Source organism: Diplodia seriata, assembly GCF_021436955.1.
Source record: "Diplodia seriata strain FDS-637 chromosome Unknown scaffold_5, whole genome shotgun sequence".
In the NCBI taxonomy this organism is placed as follows: Eukaryota; Fungi; Ascomycota; class Dothideomycetes; order Botryosphaeriales; family Botryosphaeriaceae; genus Diplodia; species Diplodia seriata.
Genome location: NW_027117312.1, coordinates 1058204 through 1078781, shown reverse-complemented (window position 1 = coordinate 1078781; position 20578 = coordinate 1058204). Strand labels below are relative to the sequence as shown.

The window sequence follows — 20578 nt, the reverse complement described above, 5'->3', positions numbered from 1 at the left end:
GGCGGTGTAGAAGTCGGCCTGTTTTGGTTCTCTGGGAACACCCAAACCCTAGATGTGAGTCGGCGACGACCATGGTCTTACTTTCGTTCTTGTCTACGGCTCTATACCCAAATTTCTTCATTCATCATCAATTATTTTCTCCAAATTTCTCAGGATGGAGAGGTTTCCATGAATTAGATGCTAACTTTCGTCATCTCTACAGTAGACTGAGATGAACCCACGATCATTGGGCGATATCCGGGAATCACTTAACTCTCCCAAGACTCGTCAGATGATCAGAGAGATCTACCGCCAACCCTTCCATTACACGCCAAGCTATCGAGCTACTGCACGCAGTAACGAATGCATGGACCCACGAACATATGGCGTGGAGTCGGAAAGCCCCAAGGCTTCACCTAGAACGTGCTAGGGCTCGCAAAGGCGCCAAGTGCCGTACGAAGTTCGTCAACGTCGCGCCAAACCAATAGCCTGCAGACACGGAGATGATTCCGTCTCCCTTCCCGCCAACGCGGCATCAGAGTATCACGGTCCCATGGGTAGAATTGTCAGCTTCCGTAAGCAAACACGGCGGGTGTCACTACTACTGCAATCTGGACGGGAGGAACGGGAGGGATTTTGGTGAGAGGTTACCCAGGGACGATGGCTCGTGCTACCGCATCCCGATTGCAGGAAACTTGCTGGCACCGAAGCCACTATTTTCGGCGGCCCCACATGGCTTGGTTTTGGTAGTTCGTGCGGCTGAGGCGACGTCGGCGTCGAACGGTTGGCTGTCAGCGGTTGGTTGTTGGCTATTCGCTATTCGGCAGTGCTTGTAGCAACTAATAATGTCCGTTACACGAGGCGGTTACCAGGGAGCGCAATGGGAAGCCTTGGCCTGAATAGGATAGCTCTTTTGGGTATCTTCCTGATGTCATTCTTTCGCCCTGCGTTTTTCATTCGCTACGACGAAGCGTGAGGTCTTGCTTAAAGTGGGGATCGTGTGTGCTGAAGTAGCGTGCATCCATGTTCATTTGGGATTCTGCAGAGCCCTTTGAAGGCTACGATCGGCCGGGTAGCAGAAATCCGTTACCAAAACTGCAATTCTCCAAGATGTTGCCTAGTGGGGGCGCAAATGGATCAGCGCCCTTCCTTCTCTGTTCTTTTTTAGTTCTTCCCAAGAGGGTGCAAAGCAACGACAAAAAGGGTATCATCGATATTTCTTCTCTAGTCTCGCCGAGCGATGTAACGCTCCGTCAATCGAGCTCTTGATCCGCGGCTCTCTCTGCCCGTAGCGCCTCTTTTAGCTCGTCACCAAACAGCAGGTTGAAAATGACACAGAAGTACACCTCGCCGGTGACCTTGTTCTTGAAGACCCACCGGAGCTGGTGCGTCTTCTCGTCAATGTACTTGAGCACGCCGAGCGAGAATCCCGGCAGCCTCAACGCGAATTCTGCATGATCTGTCAGCTCCACGTAACCACGCGTTCTTCCCTGATGCATACATGCAGGAAAGACCAGGTCTCACAGAAAAGTGGGGAGGAGAATTCGTTCGACCACGCGCAACTTACTGTCGAAATCCAGATACGGATTGAAGAAATCCCCCTGGTACAACCTGCCCTTCTCAAACACGACGCCCTCCCTCCGTTTCGCGTTGACGAACCACTTCCTCCTCTTCGCTGCATCCGGCGGACACCCCCACGCCTCCCTCACAGCCTCGCCGTCCCCATCCGCCCCCTCCTCCAGCACCCCGACGCCCTTCTTCACCACCTCCCCCTCGTCCAACTCCTCCGTCCTCTGCGGCGGCGGCACCTCCACATCTCCCTCCCCGTCCCCGCCAACCACGCCTCCCACCCTCAACACGAACCAGCAGCTCAGCGCCGGCGCATACACCCACGGCTCGTCCGCGTACGCGTCGACCTCGATGCTCGGATCGACGAACCGCTTCACGATGCCCACGGCGGCGTTGAAGCCGGGCGGCAGGCGGTCGCGCACCGGGCGCGCGCAGTCCGGGCCCCAGACGGCCTCGTCCGCGGGCAGGTCGCGCTTGGGCACGAACGAGAACGAGATGCTGTAGCGGTCGCGCGCGTGCTGCGGCGCGGAAAAGTACGGGCTCGACGCCGGGCACGCCGTCGGCAGCCCCGAGAAGTCGCGCACCCGCACCGCCACGCGCGCCGTGACGTGCGCGTTGGACACGAGCACCGTGTGCGGCGTGTTTACCCGCACCGTCGTGTGCGACGACGCGTCGTACGAAGGCCCCGCCGTGACGTGGAGTTTGTAGCGGTTGTGCAGCGCGTCTGGCTCAGGCTGATCCGCGGCGGGCGCCGGCGCCGGCTCCACTGGCCCCGGCTTTGGCTCTGGCTCTGGGGCGGTGGCGGCGGAGGAGGTGTTGGTGGTGGAGGTGGCGGTGGTGTAGGAGGAGCTGCTGCGGGGGCTGGTGGTTGTGGAGCTTGTGGGCGGAGGGGCCGCCGCCTGTGCGGGGGATTCGTCGGTGAAGCCGGCGTTGGAGTGCGCTTCGGAGAAGGTTGCGTCGGAGCTGATGTTGGCGGGCGTGGCTGCCGTCTCGGCGATGGTGGCTTTAGGCTTGGATCTCGAAAACGGCGAGGCCTTGGAGAAGGCGTCCTTCAGTCGTGATGCCATGTTGTTGGGACCGAGTGTGAAGAAAGTGGGATGAAATTAGTAGGTAGGTTATTTCTCCGGGCAAGGACAGCCACAAGCTAGGTATATACGACCGCGGGCTAGGCCTGCTTCGGTCTCAAACACTTACACTCCGCGCGTTCGCCAGCACGCATTGCTGACAGCCAACGTCAGCCTTCACATGGGTATGTCGTGCGTCAAGTCTGGAGCACCAGTTGCGTCATGACAAATGCCCCTGCGCGGGTCAGTCCGTGTCCCCGCATATCAGATGCAGCCAGCCAATTACAGCCCGCTGCCACCGCCCTCTGTTCCGCACAAGACCCACCCGGAAGGGTATCAACATTGAACTTTAACTGACTCCCTATCCACTTTCCTAAGGCCCTGCCGATCATGATGAATAGTTGCCCCGCTTGCCGCCGCGCTTCTGCCTGTCCAGATGTCCCTTTAGGCTTTTCCGCACATCCGTCAGACTGCGCTTGTTCTTCGACTTGGCCTTGCCGAGCGTCATCATGAAGTTCTTCTGCCGTGCCTTCTCCTTGTTCGTCGTGCTCTTGCCCTCTGCAACCTTCTTCTCCTTGCGCTTTGCCGTTGTCGACTGATGCCTGTCCGGTTTGTCCGCTCTAGCCCTCTCAACCTTCTCCTCTTTCGTCTTGCGATGCGATAGCATCGCGAGGCCTTCGATTTCTTCTGCTGTGAGCGGATCGTCCGAGCTCTTTGCAGCATTTGCGCGTCGATGCGCCGGGAGATGAGAGTTGACTTGAGCTTGCAACCGCAGCTCCTGGAGCTTCTGCAGATCAGCCGGCGTCAAAATGCGCGTCGTCATGAACTTCAATGCCGCTTCTTCTTTCTCCTTTGCAGCCTTCGCCTCGGCCTCAGGGCCCTTCTCCATGTTCTTCGCACTCTCCTCTGCATCCGCTTCCTTCTTTGCCTTCTTCGCGGGAGGCTTCTCGTCTTCACTGTCGCTGATTTCGATGTCCTCACCATCCTGCTCGACATTGATCCAGCCACCAGAGTCGTCACTGTCCGCATCCGACTCGACATCCCAGTTGTTCCAGTCTTCCTCTTCGGCCTCGTTCTCATCATCTGGACCGTCCGGATCAAGCCCCTTCTCCATCCTCTTCTTTCGTCGCTCATCTTCCTTCCACTTCTCGAGGAGCTCAAGGCCTTCAATGCCTCCCCCAACGTCGACCTCACCGTAGCGCCTCTCCTTACGGTCGCCAGCCCGCAGACCCATAGCAGCTTCCTTGCCACGGTCTCGCTTCTTCAGCATTTCTGCACCAACTTCTCTGTACAAGCTAAGTAGACCCTTGGCTGCCATCATGACACCCTTGTCTTTGCTCTTGCGATACATGACCAAATCTTGCAGTAGGGTGTCGTTCATTGCGAGAGGCTGACGCACGCAAATTTCGCGAATGGCGTTAAGGCCAGCCGAGGCAACTTCTGCTGCTGCCGCCTCTGAGACGAACTCATTCGCAATCTTGGTGACAAGGGGCTCCAGGACATCGGGCGGTACTAGCGAATGAGTGGCTTGAGCAAGGGCAGCGAGGAATGACGTGACCGAGGGTTGCTTTGGGGTGAGAAATCTAGCAGAGGTTAGCTGCAGCCGAACAAGGGTGAATTGAGGGATTGTACTTCAGGAAATAGGAATAAAGACTGATGACGAATAACTGATGCAGCCCTACAAGACGAGATACAAGATTGAGGACATGAAGCTTCTGCTCTAGGTTCAACTTCGACTTTGAGTTCTGAAGGTGTCTGTTGAACAGTGCCTCAGCAAAACCTTGCGGGTCGTGTAAAAGGTGCAGAGCAGAAAAGTTAAGCGGATGAGGAGACTTCTTCTTGCGCTCTTTCTGCAAAGTCATCAGTATCCAGTACGATCAAGCCGCAGGACGTCGAACATACCTTTTTTACCATGGTGGCGGCCTTCTTGAGTTCCTTTTCCTTCTTCTTCGTCTTCTTGTTGATTCCGGCCTGATGCTTCAACTTCCCCATGTCAATCTCCTCGTCGCTGCTATCGTCCTCTGCTGCTTCCTCACGCTCCTTGTCGCCTCCCAGGAAGAAACGCACGCCACCGATGATGACCTTCTCGTTCTCCGACAGAGAAGCCTCTTTCATGATCTCAACAGTCTTGGCATCTGTCCAAATCTGCCTTTTCCAGAGTTCGCGCGTAATCTTCACGGCCCACAGACCCTTCGGAGAGGTGCGATCGGATGCGAGGAGGTTGAAAAGAACTGTCTGCATGATTCTGTTCAGACGATGATTTGTGGTTTTCGCGTTGGACGAGCGAAGGTCGGAGAGGATCTTAGAGAAGAGCAGGCTGCGGAAGGTCTTGCTGGGAGTGGCGACGAGGATGGGGAAGAGAGTATTGAGCAGGCTATTCATACATCAGCTGGCGCTCACAATACGAGGTCATAAGCTCGGCGATGCCATACCGTGGTGAGTCAATGACATCTTTGTTCCGGAGAAGCACCAAGCTTCCAACAAGCTTGTCGCGCAGTTCTGTCTCCAGAACAGCGTGATGTGTGGTGAGGAGGTTGATCAGGTCATCCGGAAGAGTAGCGGTCAGTTTGGGGTAGCAGTCGGCGCAGTGCGAGACGAAGTCGACGTGGTCGCGCAAGGACACCAGCCCGTTCTCGTCGCGCGATGTTGGGTCCTGCATGAAGACATCGCGGAAGACCTCGTACTGGTTGTACTGGCGGCTGAAGTCATCTTCATAGGAGCTAAGGTTGGTCAGCTTGTTGCGGGCTTGCTGCGGCGGAGACGCGGGTACCTTGGGTCGCGGCGAACTTTGTACTGTAGGTTGGCCCTACGTGGTGGTCAGCAGGAGTCGCTCTGGCCTGGAGTCTGGACATACAAATCAGCCTCGACCTTCTCAAGCGCACCGACCTTGCGCTTTCCCATCTTGACGCAAGTTCTGGGGATGGAGCAGTTGTTGCGGTTGCTAGGTGGGCGCTCAGCGGAACTTTTTTTGGGGTGCCCTGTTTCTGCCACGAGTTGCCGCCCGCTGCCCGCGATCGACGCAGGGATCTGAGCTGCCTCTGACTCGTTCGTCTCCACGCCTCCGCAACCAACCTTCTCAACGTGTCGTCGTGCTTATCGTTCAACGCCGCTCCATCACGCATTGTCTCTTCATTGAACTCGGGTATCTCAGAGGATCCATAATGACATACGCTCAAGCCCAGTCCAGCCTGCGAACTCCAGCACAACCAGCGCAAACGACAGTCCCGCCATGACACTGATAACGATGATCCCGTCGCCTCCCGGATACGTCCTTGATTTCTTACCGCCGCCTTCCGTTGTCCCGTCACTCTCGATGACTGCCACTGCGACTTTCAGTGTCAAGGCAGTGCCCTGCAGCATCCAGAAGCCCACATTTTCCACGCGCGTCGCCCTCGTCTTCCATTGCAGTCTGTTCGCCAAGACCGCAACGAATCCCACATAGTTGAAAGGTACCAGGCCGATGCCGACGTCCTTGTTTGACAGCAGAGTTATCTCGACGGATACCATTGCAACCATAGTGGCAACTATGACATAATAGAGGACTGTGAGGAGACGCGTGTGGACTGCTGGCCGTGGCAACAGTTCTACGTCCACACAATGGGCGCGCTCGTTCTCTATCGGCTTTGTTGGTTTAAGGATTGAGGACGCTCGTCGGTGACGCTTTGGGTTCGTCCGTTGTGGGAGGAGTGCTAGAAGGAGAAGCACAAAAGCCCAGGTTGGTAGTGGAATAACAACGACATCGAGGAAACAGCTTGTGGGTAGGTGTGGATGGGCTGTCGAGTATGGCCCGAAGCCCTCGAGGCGGTTGCGGCAGAGTGACATGCTTGCAGTTCGCCGTTGGCACTGGCAGGCTTGCTGATGGCAAGTGTTGGGGGAATAGGAGGGGTTTCATGAACGCGCGAGACGCGATCGTTTATGAGCGTGGTCCACGCGCGTAGGGTAAGTTTTGGTGTGCACTTTCGGAATGCGCACTAAAGCAGGCGGCACAGGAGGGGGCCGTCCTATCGTGAGTGCTAGGTGAGGAGCAGCACCGCCATCGCTCTAGGCTTGACGCTTGTGCTGGATCAGGCTATAAACACAATTTTAACTGCGCTTTATTTGGTGGCTTATGGTGAAGCGATGCCAGCCTTGAGTTATTGGCACCTTCCCAATGGAAAGGCTCAGCACGAAACAGCAGGGCATTTTGTACGCTGACAGGTATGCGTCCCCAGCTTGCACGCTTCTCCGCAGTCTCCATCCCTGGATATTCCGGGCGCAAGTAAGGATGCCAGCCAACATCCTGCGTTTCACCTGGCATTCCACCCGAGAGTAAGGAAAGCATCTTCACACCTCGCATCATGATCTCCTGCAGTTGGGGTTGGTGGAAACCCTTACTTTCTCGTCTAGCTGCGCGTGCGACTGAAAGCTCCAACCGCACTCGAAACATCGGGACCTGCTGGTTGCTACTCGCACTTGAACGAGCCTTTGTAAAGACCGTTGGCGTAAATTCTCATTTGATCCATTCCCTCAACTCATCGTTGCCAGGTCTTTCTCGGACATGGATAATTGTCACTTCGCACTCAGCGATAGGAGTCGTTTCCTCTGGGCTATTGAGAACGCCGTTGTAAAGTGTGGAAAATAGGAGTTTGGTGTGGATATCATGTGGAGGTATTTGTATTGTTACTTCTTTCCTAAATTAGCGCTACTGGTCTTCTGGTGTGCAAGACCTCTTCAGGTTAGGTTATTTCGGGGTCTCCAATCTCCTCTTTCAAGTGGCCAGGCGGCCGAGACAACGAGAAGACGGATCGCTTTCCCCTATGCCAATTGCGACATCGGGCTGAGAGTGGCGTCCGTATATTTTCTCAAAGTCTTCACTAAGCGGGGGGCAGCGGCCACGACAATCCGGTTCACAGACATATTGCACCTTATTCACGTAGACGTAGAGTCCAGTATCCGGGTGGTCTTGCACGTGCCCAAGGCTCGCATCCAGTGCCGCGAACCAGATCCAAAAGAAGAGTGGTGGCATCGTCGGGGAAGCTTAGAGGGTGCACCTGCTACTTACGGAGTGGCGGTCGGGGCAACACCGGCCTTTTCCTGGGCAGTCGCGGACCCGTTGGCTTCACCATCCGGGAAACCAGTCACAGCCTCCTCCATGCCATGCGGAATCCAATTGCCTGCGTCACCTGCCGCAACGCCAAGCAGAAATGCATCCACCAGGACAAACCGCCTTGTGACCGCTGTCGCGCCGCCGGTCGGGCAGACCAATGCCGTTTCCCGCCACCCGGCACCTCCGCCATCCACCGGCAGTCGAAGCGCCGCCGCCAGACCTCTGATTTTTCCACCCCTCTTCGTGAGGGTCCCTCTCCCCCCGCTCGTCCGCAGCCCGCCTACGCCCACGATGGCTCGGCTGCCGTGCGCGCTCTGTTTCCCGCCGGTCTCGACACCTCGCTGCAGGACGTCGACGGCTTCCAGCTGCTGACGGATGAGATCAAGAACAGCTATCTGCGCTGCTCCTACAAGTGGAGCTTCCATCACACCCCAACCTTCCTGACACGCGTCAATGACAAGGCCCTTGACCCGTGGGTTGTGTGGGCCATCCTGGCGCTTGCGGTAAGGTAGGTCTCACGTGCCTGCGAGCTCCCACCCGCCGACTCCATCCTCACCGTGATGCTCGCAGGTTCAGCCGCCACGCCCCGGGGCCCTACGCCACCCCGACGGATGCTAGCAAGGCTTTCGCCGCCCATGCTCGGCACATCCTCCAGCCTGAGATCGAGTCGCCCAGTCTCTCACGCATCCAGGCCCTGCTGATGCTGACCGGCCACGACTGGGGTGCTGGCAATGGCAGGAGGGCTTGGTTCTACCTGGGCATGGCCATCCGTATGGTCCAGATCCTCAACCTTTGCGAGGAGCCCCCGCTTTCTTCCAGTGGCGTGGCCAGTCCTCACGACTTCATTGCTGCTGAAGAACGCCGCCGCACTGCCTGGACCTGCTTCCTGATGGACAGCCTTTTGAGCGGCGGCAAAGGTCGGAAGCGTTCTCTTTCTGCCGCAGATATGAGGATTCAGCTGCCATGTGAGACCGACATGTATGTTTTTGGTGAAGCCGTCAGATGCCCGAGAGTGGACGGGTCGTTCAGTCCCTTTTCCGCCATGCTGCCCCTGGGAAACCTCAGCCTCATTGGCTTCAGTCTACGGATTGCCGATGTGTGGGGTGCTGTGGCTTCCTGGGCTTGCTCGAATCTCATGGACGAAGAACTGCCATGGGGACCGACTTCCGAATTTCAACAACTCTCTGCTTCTCTCCGGGCGTGGTCGCACTCCCTCCCAGTCAGGCTCCAATACAGCATCTGGAACCTCGAAGCCCACAACGCGCTCGAGCAGGGCCAAGGCTTCATCTACATGCACTGCATCCATTTCATGAGCTTGATGTTCCTTCATCGCGCGTACCTGCCGATGCTTGGGCCCGGCCAGGACTCACAAACTAACGGCGCTGACTCCCGGGAGAGCTCTGATTGGACTGAGTGGCGCAAGTCATCGAGAAAGGAGTTGTTCGAAGTGGCGACCACTGTGTGCGACATGGTCGACAAGATCCAGTCCTTCGGGTTCTACTTTGTCCGCGGACTCGTTCCCTGGATCGGCTTCACTATTTACACTGCCGTAGGTGTTATCGTCTATCGAAATAGCTTCCATTTCGATGAAGTAGATGGTGTCATGACCATGGCCAAGAGCAAGGAACAGATTGTCCGGGGATGTACGTTTCTGAAAGAGATGAAGGAACAGTGGCCGATGGCCCAGCAATGGGTATGCTGCCCTCCGTACGGACCAGCACATCCGTATGCTAACAATTCACCAGTTCGAAACCATCAAGCGCATGCAAGCCTGTTACCGCAGAGCCCGCACTGAGGGCGGTGGCAGCATTCCGGACGCTGAGCAGCGAACCATTCGCAGTGCGATGATCGACTACGGTGCTCTTCAGCCGTCGCCGGTTCAGCCCGATGAAGAAGGCAACACCCAAACAGTACCAAGCTCGAATGTAAGTCTTTGCTTGCATGGAAAGCCCAACGAATCATTATCGTGCTGACCCCACCAAGCCCCCTGATGTAAGCGTCCTCGCCAGAGCTGAACATGCAGGGACCACCAATCCTGTGGATCAGGTTCTCACCGACGATGCTTTCCTCACCCAAGACTGGACAAATGTAGACCTCAAAATCTCTGACGCGGATCTGGATGCCATGTTCATGAACGCGACCCAAGACTTTTGGGCGAGCTTTCCTGGTGAAGTTGGATACTTTGATGTTTAATTCGCCATAGGTCTTCCCGCACGCTTTTGTCATTTTTGCACTCACCAGCTCGTCTTCTTGTGCACAGTGTTAGCGGTTGAGGCACAGATGCCGTACATAGGTAGCCCATGAAGCTTGCCACAGTATCTACCAGGCTTTATTGTACGAGCAGCAGGAGGCAGGCGTTGGGGCTAGGGGTTTCTTGGTCGTTATGGCGATACGTTCTGGATCAGTGGGCGTTTCAACAGGCTGTTCTCGGGAGGAAAAGAGCACAGGAAGAATGTTCTTCACGATGCCCCGAAATTTCTTACTAACTAGCGTGACTTGTTTTCATGTGAATGGAAATATCTCACCGCCGATGAAGGACGCTCAAATCGCTCTACAACGTTGTTTCTTTTCGGCCCCTAGCCACGTCAATCAATACTTCAACACACCTTCGATTCTGCTGTTATCTCCGTCGGGCTCAATAGTAAGAAAAAGACTGCAGCATGGCAGCCGCGGCCCGCTCCACGCAGCTGATAGAGGAATGATGGCTGCTTACCAAACGTCTCGAGATCCACGATCCTGAAGCAGGTGGGATCGGAAGGCGGGGACGTTGGTTCGCAATAAATGGTGGACTATATATCGACAAGACTAACAGTCGGACAGGTGCTACCGTGTGTATTAATGTGGTCCGGATATGTTATAAGTTCAGATGCGGCAATGAGCCGGGGCAAAGGACCGGATCGAGGACGTGTTGCTCTTCCGAGAGTATGTCAAGGGGACGCGTTAGAGGTGTATCTCTACTTCTTCGCACGCTGCTGGTGGGGAACAGCAATTCGGACATGTTCCGCAATACGGCGGTGCTGCTGCGAGAGCGGCTCATGGAGCGCATCAACAGGCCGGCAGACTTGTTGGTTCCAGCATCCGCCGGAAGCTACTCCACTTCTTGCGCAAAGGTGAAATCATGCGCCCCCTTCAGATACTCGTACCCATCCTCCACCCACTCGACGGCGGGCTCCAGCCCACCCCACTCAATCTTTCCTTTGGATCCTTCTTCCAACTTGATCTTCAATCTGCTCCTCCACCACCTCGCAAAGTGGATCGTGACCAACATCACCCTCGGCACGTCCGTCAGGTTTGGCATCCCCGCATGCCACAGCCTAAAGTCCCTAATCACCAACGCCCCCTTGGGCAAGCACGTCCTCACCGGCGGCCTGACTCTCCTCCTTTCCTCAACCTGCGATCCCTGGTCAGCACCTCGACTTTCCCAGGCAAGAAGAAACGAAAAAACTCACCAGCCCCTCATCAATCACGTCCACGCACTCCCGCCCCTCCACCATGCCCACCAAATGGCTCCCCAGCCACACCTCCGTCGCCCCATTCTCCAACCCCACGTCGTCCAGGCACACGTTGACGCAGTACCCGAACGCGAAGTGGGTCGGGTAGCCGCCGAACTCGAGGTCGACGTGCACCGGCTGCCTGCCCTCGGCGCGGGCGGCCGTGTTGGCCGAGTAGAAGCGCAGCACGGGGCGCGGGCCGAGGACGCACTCGGTGAGCTGGGTGGCGAAGGGGTTGGCGACGACGTCGGCGTGCACGAGCGACGGCGTCGTCGGCGGCTCCTGCTGGATGTTGCCCGTCGCGGCGCCGAAGTTGCGGTGCACATCATCGGACGGCTGGGCGAGCAGGCGCGCGGCGTCGCGCTGCATGCGGGCGTCGAGCGCGTCGAGGTGGGCGGGCGACACGGCGTTGGCGAGGGCGACGAGGCCGTCGGCGTGGAGCGCGTGGAGCGCGCGCTGGAGCGTGTGCGTGCTGAGGGTTTGGGTGGAGAGTTCGTCGGGGGAGAGGGTCAGGACGACGGGGCCGTCGGGTGGTGTTTTGGTGGCCATGGTGTAGGTCGCTGGGCGGTGGAGGTACGTGTGTGACGGACGTTGAGATGCGTTTGCCGGGCTGGAATCAGGTGCCCCGCCCTCTGCTTCGATATACAGGCCTACTCAGTGCGCTTCTGCTGTTTCCAAGGTGACCTGTCTCTTTTCTTCTGCCGGGCTAGATGGTGGTGGCCATATATACCCTGCGCGACGCCTCGAAAGGTGGGGATGGGCGGGCTTATCGGGGATGTCGGGCCATTACTTTACCCTCAACTCCGGCCTTTTGGACACACTCGCAGGTTCGGACGTAGCATTGATGTCAGATAGATGATATGTATTGCTTTGAGTTACCATTGCAGGATCGCTGTGCACCCCTCCTGGACTGCCTGCCTAAGAGTGTCGGCACTCTTTCGAAGGAGATGGCCTCCCGCCTGGCTGGAAGATTTGTGGATCGAATCGAGTACATATGATGAGGCGCAGCTATCACGGCACTATGCAGGTTCTCTCTGATCGCATTATCCCATACTGCCACCTTCGGCCGTATGTACGGGTATCTCGCTAGTTGAACCAAGGCAAGCAAGGAAAAAGAAATGAGGAGTGATGGAAATGCAGAAGGCTCAACCCCAATCCAGAACTCCCAGTTCCACGTGATTTTGTCCACTCTTTTTTGGGTTTGGAGATGACTTCTTAGCGTGGAGGCGAGTTTAGACTTCCTCGATGTAGCTGTCTTCTGCGTGCATGCTACTGTCAGTGTTTGTTACGATGGTGCTGCTGCTGCAAGCACGACAATCAGTAAACTCACCTTCTTCTTCTTCTTCTTCCGCCTCATCCTCCTCACCTCGCTTCTCCTTCTTCACCTTCACCGCGCCGTCGTCATCCTCGCCGCCATTGGCACGGGCCTTGGTCTTGCCCTTCTTGGACGGGCTTTCCGCGACAGTTTCCGCGTTGGCCTCTGCGTCGTCATCGAAGAAGCTGCCCGTCGACATCATCGTCGCAGCGGTGCGCTTCTTTCCCGTGCCACCGGCACGAGGCGTCTTCTTCGGGGTTCCAGGCGAGCCATTGGCTGCAGCGCTACCGGTACCAGGGACGCGGGCATCGAGCTTGCGCCGGATGGCGCGCATGGCGTTGCTGGCGGAGCCCGGGTTCGACATGCCGGCCAGGCGTGCCATGACTTGGTAGTCGATCTGTGAAAGCATGGGCCAAATTTCAGTATCATGTCGAATGGTCAAAGGCAGAACGTGAGGCGGTGAAACGAAGCGGACAACAAGAAGTGAGATGCAGCGTGGGAATGTTCGTGCGTTGAGCGACGAGCGCGGAAATAACACACCTCGGGCGGTGCCTTCATGGCCTGGAAGGCGCAAGCCATGAGCTGCACTTCGCGATCCGAAAAGCCGCTCATTGTTGGTGTGTTGACGTTGAGCAGGTGATGGCGTTGTTGGGGAAACCGCCGGGGCTGGTCGGAGTGTGAAGTGGAGAGCAAGGCTGTGGAGAGCAAAAGCACCTTCTTGAGGAAAAGGGTCTTGGTCCGTGTGCTGCAAGCGTTTCAAGATATTTTCCCCGCATGGTGAACAAATGCTGGCCGTGTTGCGGCCTGGCATGGCTCGTCAATTGATACAACCATAGCGTCGGTTTTGTTCACAACTCTGTATCTTTCCACGCACTCATACACAGCTCAACGAACTCACACTCATGGAGGTACGACTTTGCAAAGTTCGCTCTGTCCCGTCTTTCGTCGAACATATACATGTTCTTGCCACCCGCTTTTGCCAACGAAAGTTGGTTCCTACGCATAACGAGCACCCATCTCTGATAGCATCATTTGATCAGAAGGTAATTCAATATTAAGAGTGACGTCCGTAATCAGGGTGGAAATGAAAGTAAGCGAAGCCATTGAAAGTTTCATGGTAAAGAGCTTGGGGGTATGTAAGAAAAAACAACAAACATGAAGACATAAAACAATAGAGGACCGATCGCATAACGGGACTTCTTGGCCCGAAGCCGGAATCGTCCCTATGTTTTTTTTTGGTCATGGAGTCGGTCGCATTCATCGATTTCCTGCGCGATTCTTCCTCCTCTCCCAGAACGCCCAAATAATTTTTGCTACTTCATCTGAACTTGGCAGTGCATCTGCCCATGACCTCGCCCTGGCAAACCAGTTCAGCGTTGAACTCACTGCCATCCAGCGTGAGATAGATATCGAAGTACACGCGGTAGAAAGTGCCTTGTGGCGTGTCCATCCGCTCGAAGTCCTTTTCCAGATTCTTGCGTGACAGATCCGAGGTGAGCGTAACGACTTCCTTGATACCTATTCATCATGCTGGTTAATTCGCAACTCCATTCAAGTTCCAGTCTACAAGCGGGATTGAAGTGAGACTTACGGGGATCTTTGGTGTACTCCGGGCAGACATCGTCGTCGCAAGCGTAAAGGATATCCTCGTACATCAAGGTCGCCCCAGGAGCCACCTGCCGGAAGAAAGAAACCTTGACAGGTTCGCCGATCTTGACTCGCTGGCCTTTCTGGACGAAAATTTGGCGAGTAAATTTGCAACGATCCTTGCCATCCAGCGAAGGAACACGGTACTGCTCTGGATGATGGCCCTCCTTGAACGGCTGTAGGGTTGCCATAAGGTAGTGTCTCCGAGCAACACGGTGCGTGATGATGCGCTCGGTAATGCCAGCAGTGACAGCACCTTTGACAATGGCAGCCACCGAGTCCATGGGGCGCACAACCTTGGATTGGAATTGTGGAGGTACGTGGAGCTTGATCTGCTGGAAGAGATACTCCGATGCACCGAAACCGCCGACGACCAGCACGTTCTATGAAGTCTGTGAGTATAGTTGCATGCACACGACTGGACGTACCCAGAACATACCTGAAGGTTCCTGTTTTGCGCCTGGATCGCGATGATCTGATTCCGCACAAGCTCCAGAATCCTATTCACCACAGGCTCGAAGCACTGCAGAATCTCCTCATTCGTGAAGGTCATGTAGCCCTCCTCGATACCAGCCTCGGGGAACTCGGCCTCGATACCGACGTCAACAGCCCATTTTTGACCATTGTTTCTGAAGTCTGCCTTGATTCTGTTCTCAAAGTCCATGATGCATTTGGCGTACACCTTGCCTGCAGTCTTGGAGCCATCTGGAAGCTTCATCTTCCTAATCTTGGCGCGCAGAATGTTGCTGAAATTCCGGTTCAGCGCGGTGGAACCACAAGAGTCACCTGAGCCTGCCGTGCACTCTGCGACAGAAAAGGGCTGCTCCTCCTCGACCTCGTAGGCGATCAAATCGACTGTACCACCACCGCAGTCGACAATCAAAACTGCGTCATGCACCTTGAGGTTCAACAAACCGGTCTTGGAGCAGAACATTGCTGCCGCCTCTGGCTCAGTGATGAGCGTCAACCTGTTGTCGTTTTCATCCCGAAGAAAGCCAGCCTGGATAGCGGCCGCCCTCGTCGCAGCTTTCCCGGCATCATTCCAGATGGCAGGCACGGTGAGGTAGTATCGGATGTTGCGCTCCTCGCGGTTGAAGACTTCGCCAAGGGTCTTCTGCAGCTGGTTGCGCATGGCCTGGCGCAGGTGGAAAAGGTAGTCGGCCGCAACATCGATCTCAGACTTTCCGGGAGGAAGCGGCGGCAGGTTGATAGGGTCGATATAGGTGTTGCCAGAGAGCATCAGCTGAAGCTTGAACCACTCCACCTTCTGCACACCGGGCTTAGGGTAGCCAGTGGGGGCTAAAGCGTCGGCAATATCTGGCCCCCACCCTACGACCTTCTGATACTGGTCATAATAGAGCACAGTGGGAATCTGGCGAGGGATCAGTGCGCGCGCCCCATCTAGAACGCAGCCGGACCCACCTTTTGCTTTGTCTGGTTTCCTGCGCCGGGCCATTCAGTAATGATGTCTTCCTTCGCCTCGGTGTTGGTAGCGAAGGCGAAGGCGACGCCAGAAAACGTAGTGCCCTGCAAGCGTGCTATGTCAGTCATGCATTCCCGCAGCGGACAAGCCATACGCCGACTTACAAAATCAATGCCGACAATCAACTGAGCCTTGCTCCGTCCCGCGCCCTCGACCTCGACAGCCTGCGGACGTGCGTATGCTTGGGGGCCTGCAGGCGGCGGGTTCCCATATCCACCGTAGCTTGGCTGCTGTGCCTGCGGAGGGTAGCCCGGCGGCCCGGCAGGCGGCGGCTGGCCATACATCTGGCCTTGGGGCGGGTAATGACCTTGGGCGGTGTTGATGGGTGGGGGCGGCATCGGACTCGAGGTGCGCGGCGGGTGGGTGCCGGCAGCGAGGTGCTGGCCGGGCGGCGCGTACGTGTACGAGGGCGGGCGGCCGAGCGGGTTGTTGGGATTCATGGGGAGCGAGGTGTTGGACGAGCTGGCGTTGGAGGGCGGGGATAGCGAGCTGGTGCTGCCCGGGGGCGGGGTCGGCGTGGTGTTTTGGGCCGCAACGTTGTTGGAAGATCGCCGTCTCGAGCCGCTTACGAGGTTTTTGAAGCGAGCGTTCATGGACGACATGAAGGAAGAGGAGGGGAGTCGGGCGGGAGGGAAGGTGGGCGAGGAGGGAAGAAAAGTGAGCGAGGGGCGGGCGCAGAGGCGGGTGTAAGCTGGCAGGCAGAGAGGTGGTGCTGGCTGCTGCTGCTGGCTGCTGCTGCTGCGGCTGAGTGATGTGCACAGTTAGCGGAAGTCAGCCTTGGGACATGGGTTCGTCGGCGGCAATACGGGACTGGCTAGGCTGGCTGCGAGGGCGCGGCCAAGAGCGGCACGCTGCGATGCTTTGTCTGGAGCAATAAAGCGGCCTGCGGTGGCAGGTGAGCAGCAGGGCGGCGGGACAGCGGAGCAGCAGGCGGGAGCAGCGAGGGGCGGTGGTGCAAAGAGGCGGGAGCAGGGCTGCCCTCTTGAATCCTTTGCGCAGAGGTGAGCGATGCGGCGGTGTCAGCGCGCTGAGCCACGGCGCGCGCACGCTCGACATGGCGGGCGGTGATCGCTCTCACATGCTTGGCGCCGTCGCGCCCCGGGCCTGCCCAAGCGGTGCGCGTCCATTGCTTTGCATTGGGCTCCATTGTGCAGTCCGCAGGCTGCCCGCGGCCTCTATCGTCCATGTCTTGCGTCCATTGCGGCAGCGCTGTGTTTGCTGGCCGCCAGTCTCGCGGCCGAGTGACCACCAACAGGTGGGGCAGTCCTCAACCTCGAGGTCCGTCCACCCAACGCCGGCGGCGTGCCGCAGCATGCGCCGTCCCTCTGCCTCTGCCAGCAGCACGGCCGCCTGATCCCGCTCTATCTACCTGCGCCCGTCGGCCATCGCCCTCTGCCTGTGGGCCATCGCGGCGCAGCTGTGCCCTTCGCACTGACAAATCATCGCCCGTGCTTCGCTCGCAAATCGCTGTCTTGTGCTGCCTAACCGTAGGTAACATCCCTGCTCCAAGCCACCAACACCAGGTCCGTGTGCGCCTTCGCAATTGTCCTGCCAAGCAATTTCGCTCACTCATGTGTAACGCCAAACGCCCATCCCGCCTCCATCCCGCCCTCAGAAGCACTCGGAATCTCGCAGCGGGTCCATCAAGTATTTCTTGCCGTGGAAGGTGTCTTCCAGCACTGTACTCTCGGCCGAGTTTTCATAGTCTTCATAAGACGTCGAGTCTTCCAGCGCTGGTACTGGCGTGCGGCCTGTCAAGATGTTGTACAGCGAGTCTTCGCTCTCGTCGTTGCTCCCAGGCGTCCCCGGGCGGCTACTGGAGTGGCTGAATTTCAGAATAGCGTCTTTGCCATCCGGCCACACCGTCACAAAGCCACCGGTATTGCCAAAAATCAAAGACGGCCGCCTGTCCGCATCATCATGCAGCCATCGAGCCTCCAGCTTGCCCAGTGATCTCTCGAATGGTACGTCGACTACTCTTGCGCCTTCTTTCTCTAGATCCCATAGATAGATGACTGTATCATCTTGTGCGCATTGAATAAGAAGCAGATTCGGAATGCTGGAGTGCCAGTAGAGACTCTTGACAGGAGCATGCTGTATGAGAACTGTCCGCGCCGTAAGCCCGGTCAAGTCCCACAACCATACGCATGTTGGCATTGAGTCGTCCCTGGTGGCGATGAGGTCCCCACTAATGTTAAAGGCAAGTATAGATATGCCCTTCTTGGAAGCTGCTTCCGCTGCAGTGGGTTGTGCGACGGGCGGTGAGACTGGCTGGGGTACCAATGTATACTCACGCACCGGGGATACCTGTTCCTGCCAAACCTCGCCTGATGAGAGCTGCACGATAGACGTGTGGTCTAGGAACACGGCTGGAGAGAACTGTAAATCAAATCAGTCGTGTGTAATAATAGATGTATTCTCTGCGACCTACCGTTCGTGTGCTGAGCAGTGTCACCCGCTGATCGTGACCGCCAGCTGCGAGATAGTCTCCTCTTGGACTCCACTCGATGCTCTTGATGCCCAGTCCACGGATCGCCTCATCCTCGTCTCCACTGTATGTTCTGTAGAGGTGTCCATCTGCCGTATACACGAACAGCTTGAACCCTATGCTTGCTGCGTCCCAAACAACCAACCATTTTCCGTCAGGACTCCATTTGAGACCTTGGGCGTCGCTGCTTGGCAGAGTGATCGTCTTCAGCAGGAAGTATGTCCCGGGAGCATGTATGGTCAGGGTATCCTGTGGTCCAGTCCTGGATAGAAGGGCAAAGACCGGGTTGCGGGGTCGGTATCCATGTCCCCTCGAGTCTTTGTAGTATTTGGGATCTCTGATCTCCACGCTACGGCCAGTCTTCAGGCACCACACGGTAACCCGGGCCCCAAAGTCGGAAAACACGAGAACCTCATCCTGTGAGGAACCAAATTCCACATTCGCTATCTTTCCCATGCCACCACTGCCATTGTCAACCACGGCTTTCCAGCGAGAGTCGGTAATGTCCCAGACGCGGACGGTGCGCTCGTCGGCAAACAGAAAACGAAGGCCTTGACGGCTGCCGATGTGTGACCATCGTATGATGGGCGAGTTCTTAGGAGAGTATTCGGCGGGCAAAGGTATGCTACGGACGATGGAGAGCGACGAGGCCGCGCGGATTTGCAAACGGTTGGCGGTCACGGAGGCCACAAATGCGCCGTCGGGAGAAGCGACTGGAGGTAAGGAAGCTACAAGAGCGTCAATGTTGCTCGTTTCGAGCGAGTGCATGGGGATCTGAGTACCTTTGGCCTGCTGAGAAACTTGTGGCGGATCCATGTTGTGGTGTCGGCAGCCGTTGTTTACGGGTTTCCGCTGTTGGCCCGACGCCCCACGGCCCGTGCGCCACAACACGCACATCGCCGAAGTCGTCGCCGCAAGGTACCGCCACCCCCTACCTACGTAGATACTTAAATTGATTTATATACTATTGGATCGCGCCGACCGGAAAGATACAGTCTTAACGCTGAAATATCCGTTCGGGCACTTCATTCGACTCTTCAGTCAGGTGTGTTCAAACTACCCGCAACCCACTGCGGCGGCACCTTGACCTTTGACCAGACAACTACTTCACAAAGATGTTGCACCATACCTACGGAGCTAGTCGAGTCCAATGTCCGGTTGATGTGGATCCCATGGTCCAGTCACAGTAGAGATAATCGACAGTAATGGAGACAAATGAGAGCCCTTGGTCTCGAGGTTAAGAGCACTGGGCTGTCAATATGCTATAAACGACGGTAAGTCTAAGGTGATCAATTCACTAGTAAAGTCCGGCCCACGGGACAATGGAATTATCTTTGGGTTCTGACTCATGGTTGGGAACTCGGGCTTGCGCATGCCGGTCTCGCAAGATGTGAAAACGCGGTCGAAGATATCCTAGCCGAACGGCATTCGGCGAGGAATCCTCTTGATCTGGCTCTGAGACGTTGGATGTTGCATAAACCCATAGGTCAAGTCCTCAGACTGCGGCAACCACACTTCTATGCTGCAGTCATCTTATAGTTGAGCTGGGTGGAAGCAACATCAGAATCGAAGGTGTTTGCGTACGCCTACTGCGGTAAACGGACTGCAGGGGGAAGAGAGGGGTGCACCAGGAGCTCGTCTACATGGAAGGATCTCCTCATGCGGCAGGTCTACTACGGGCGGACTCGTATTACCCGGGTGCGATTCCTTGCGACCAATACGCGTACGTGGTCCGGACTCAAGGCATCACGAGTCATAAGGCATTGGCTGATGTCCGGCTTCTCAGAGCCCTTCAGTGAGGCGAACGGGGCAATTTGCCACGCACCTGCAACGATCCCATCTTAGGTATTTCCCCCGCAAGCAAGGTTGGGAGCCACAGGAGCTCGCAACAAACGTCGCGGACCGAGCCGCCTTGGCTTCAGCGCACCCGGGACGACCCTGAGCGAGCTATAGCGGAGATACTTGCGACAATCGCTTCCTCAAATGACGGTCCAGCACACTACACGACTCAGGCCAAGATCCAGGGACCGAACACATGCTGCCAGATTGCGTGGAAGCAAACTCCAGACTCCACAGATGATCAACGAAACATGCAGTGCCGAAACATGATCCGGCTCGCCGACCTGTTTCGGCCCGGATGAGCTCTGGACCTGACTCTACCCGTGTCAGCGCGAGTACCGAGGCTTGCGAGGAGTGTCGGCGCAGCAACGGCGTCGGGCATTGGGAGCACTGGTGGATTGGAAAAGTAGAGCACACGAGAAGCAGACGCGCCCGACGCTGGAAGCAAGCCTCATGGGCCGTAGCCTATGCCAGATTGTGCTTCTGCGTAGTCAAGCGCAGTACCACCTGTGCGGGGTTGGAGGGCGCGGTGAGGTGATGGTGTGGGAGCCAGACTCGTGTCGTGGGCGATGGCTTGCTGGGAGATGCCAAGCTGCACGGCCGATTGCCAGAGGCGG

General features: G+C 56.8%; 7 protein-coding genes across 7 annotated transcripts; 1 reads left to right on the top strand and 6 right to left on the bottom strand.

Moving 5' to 3' along the window:
- Positions 1 to 1232: 1232 nt before the first annotated feature.
- On the bottom strand, positions 1233 to 2615 carry SLS55_005317 (uncharacterized protein; the record flags this gene model as incomplete). The annotated part of the gene is made up of 2 exons (XM_066776767.1): positions 1233 to 1429; positions 1547 to 2615. 2 exons carry the CDS (start codon positions 2613 to 2615, stop codon positions 1233 to 1235), a joined length of 1266 nt encoding a protein of 421 aa, XP_066632609.1.
- A 385-nt stretch (positions 2616 to 3000) lies between these two features.
- SDA1 (Severe Depolymerization of Actin) lies at positions 3001 to 5734 on the bottom strand (the record flags this gene model as incomplete). Its single annotated transcript, XM_066776766.1, has 7 exons — positions 3001 to 4195; positions 4245 to 4462; positions 4515 to 4986; positions 5045 to 5332; positions 5383 to 5418; positions 5467 to 5553; positions 5685 to 5734. The coding sequence occupies 7 exons, from the start codon at positions 5732 to 5734 to the stop codon at positions 3001 to 3003; spliced, it is 2346 nt and encodes a 781-aa protein (XP_066632608.1).
- A 2014-nt stretch (positions 5735 to 7748) lies between these two features.
- On the top strand, positions 7749 to 9891 carry SLS55_005315 (uncharacterized protein; the record flags this gene model as incomplete). Its single annotated transcript, XM_066776765.1, has 4 exons — positions 7749 to 8206; positions 8269 to 9391; positions 9444 to 9623; positions 9682 to 9891. The coding sequence occupies 4 exons, from the start codon at positions 7749 to 7751 to the stop codon at positions 9889 to 9891; spliced, it is 1971 nt and encodes a 656-aa protein (XP_066632607.1).
- Positions 9892 to 11102: 1211 nt separating this feature from the next.
- On the bottom strand, positions 11103 to 12031 carry SLS55_005314 (uncharacterized protein; the record flags this gene model as incomplete). Its single annotated transcript, XM_066776764.1, has 2 exons — positions 11103 to 11749; positions 12025 to 12031. 2 exons carry the CDS (start codon positions 12029 to 12031, stop codon positions 11103 to 11105), a joined length of 654 nt encoding a protein of 217 aa, XP_066632606.1.
- A 390-nt stretch (positions 12032 to 12421) lies between these two features.
- On the bottom strand, positions 12422 to 13116 carry SLS55_005313 (uncharacterized protein; the record flags this gene model as incomplete). The annotated part of the gene is made up of 3 exons (XM_066776763.1): positions 12422 to 12447; positions 12520 to 12901; positions 13045 to 13116. 3 exons carry the CDS (start codon positions 13114 to 13116, stop codon positions 12422 to 12424), a joined length of 480 nt encoding a protein of 159 aa, XP_066632605.1.
- A 706-nt stretch (positions 13117 to 13822) lies between these two features.
- Positions 13823 to 16236, bottom strand: SLS55_005312 (uncharacterized protein; the record flags this gene model as incomplete). Its single annotated transcript, XM_066776762.1, has 6 exons — positions 13823 to 14022; positions 14096 to 14534; positions 14591 to 15523; positions 15574 to 15678; positions 15739 to 15798; positions 16204 to 16236. 6 exons carry the CDS (start codon positions 16234 to 16236, stop codon positions 13823 to 13825), a joined length of 1770 nt encoding a protein of 589 aa, XP_066632604.1.
- Positions 16237 to 17245: 1009 nt separating this feature from the next.
- Positions 17246 to 18938, bottom strand: SLS55_005311 (uncharacterized protein; the record flags this gene model as incomplete). The annotated part of the gene is made up of 2 exons (XM_066776761.1): positions 17246 to 18013; positions 18066 to 18938. The coding sequence occupies 2 exons, from the start codon at positions 18936 to 18938 to the stop codon at positions 17246 to 17248; spliced, it is 1641 nt and encodes a 546-aa protein (XP_066632603.1).
- Positions 18939 to 20578: the final 1640 nt, after the last annotated feature.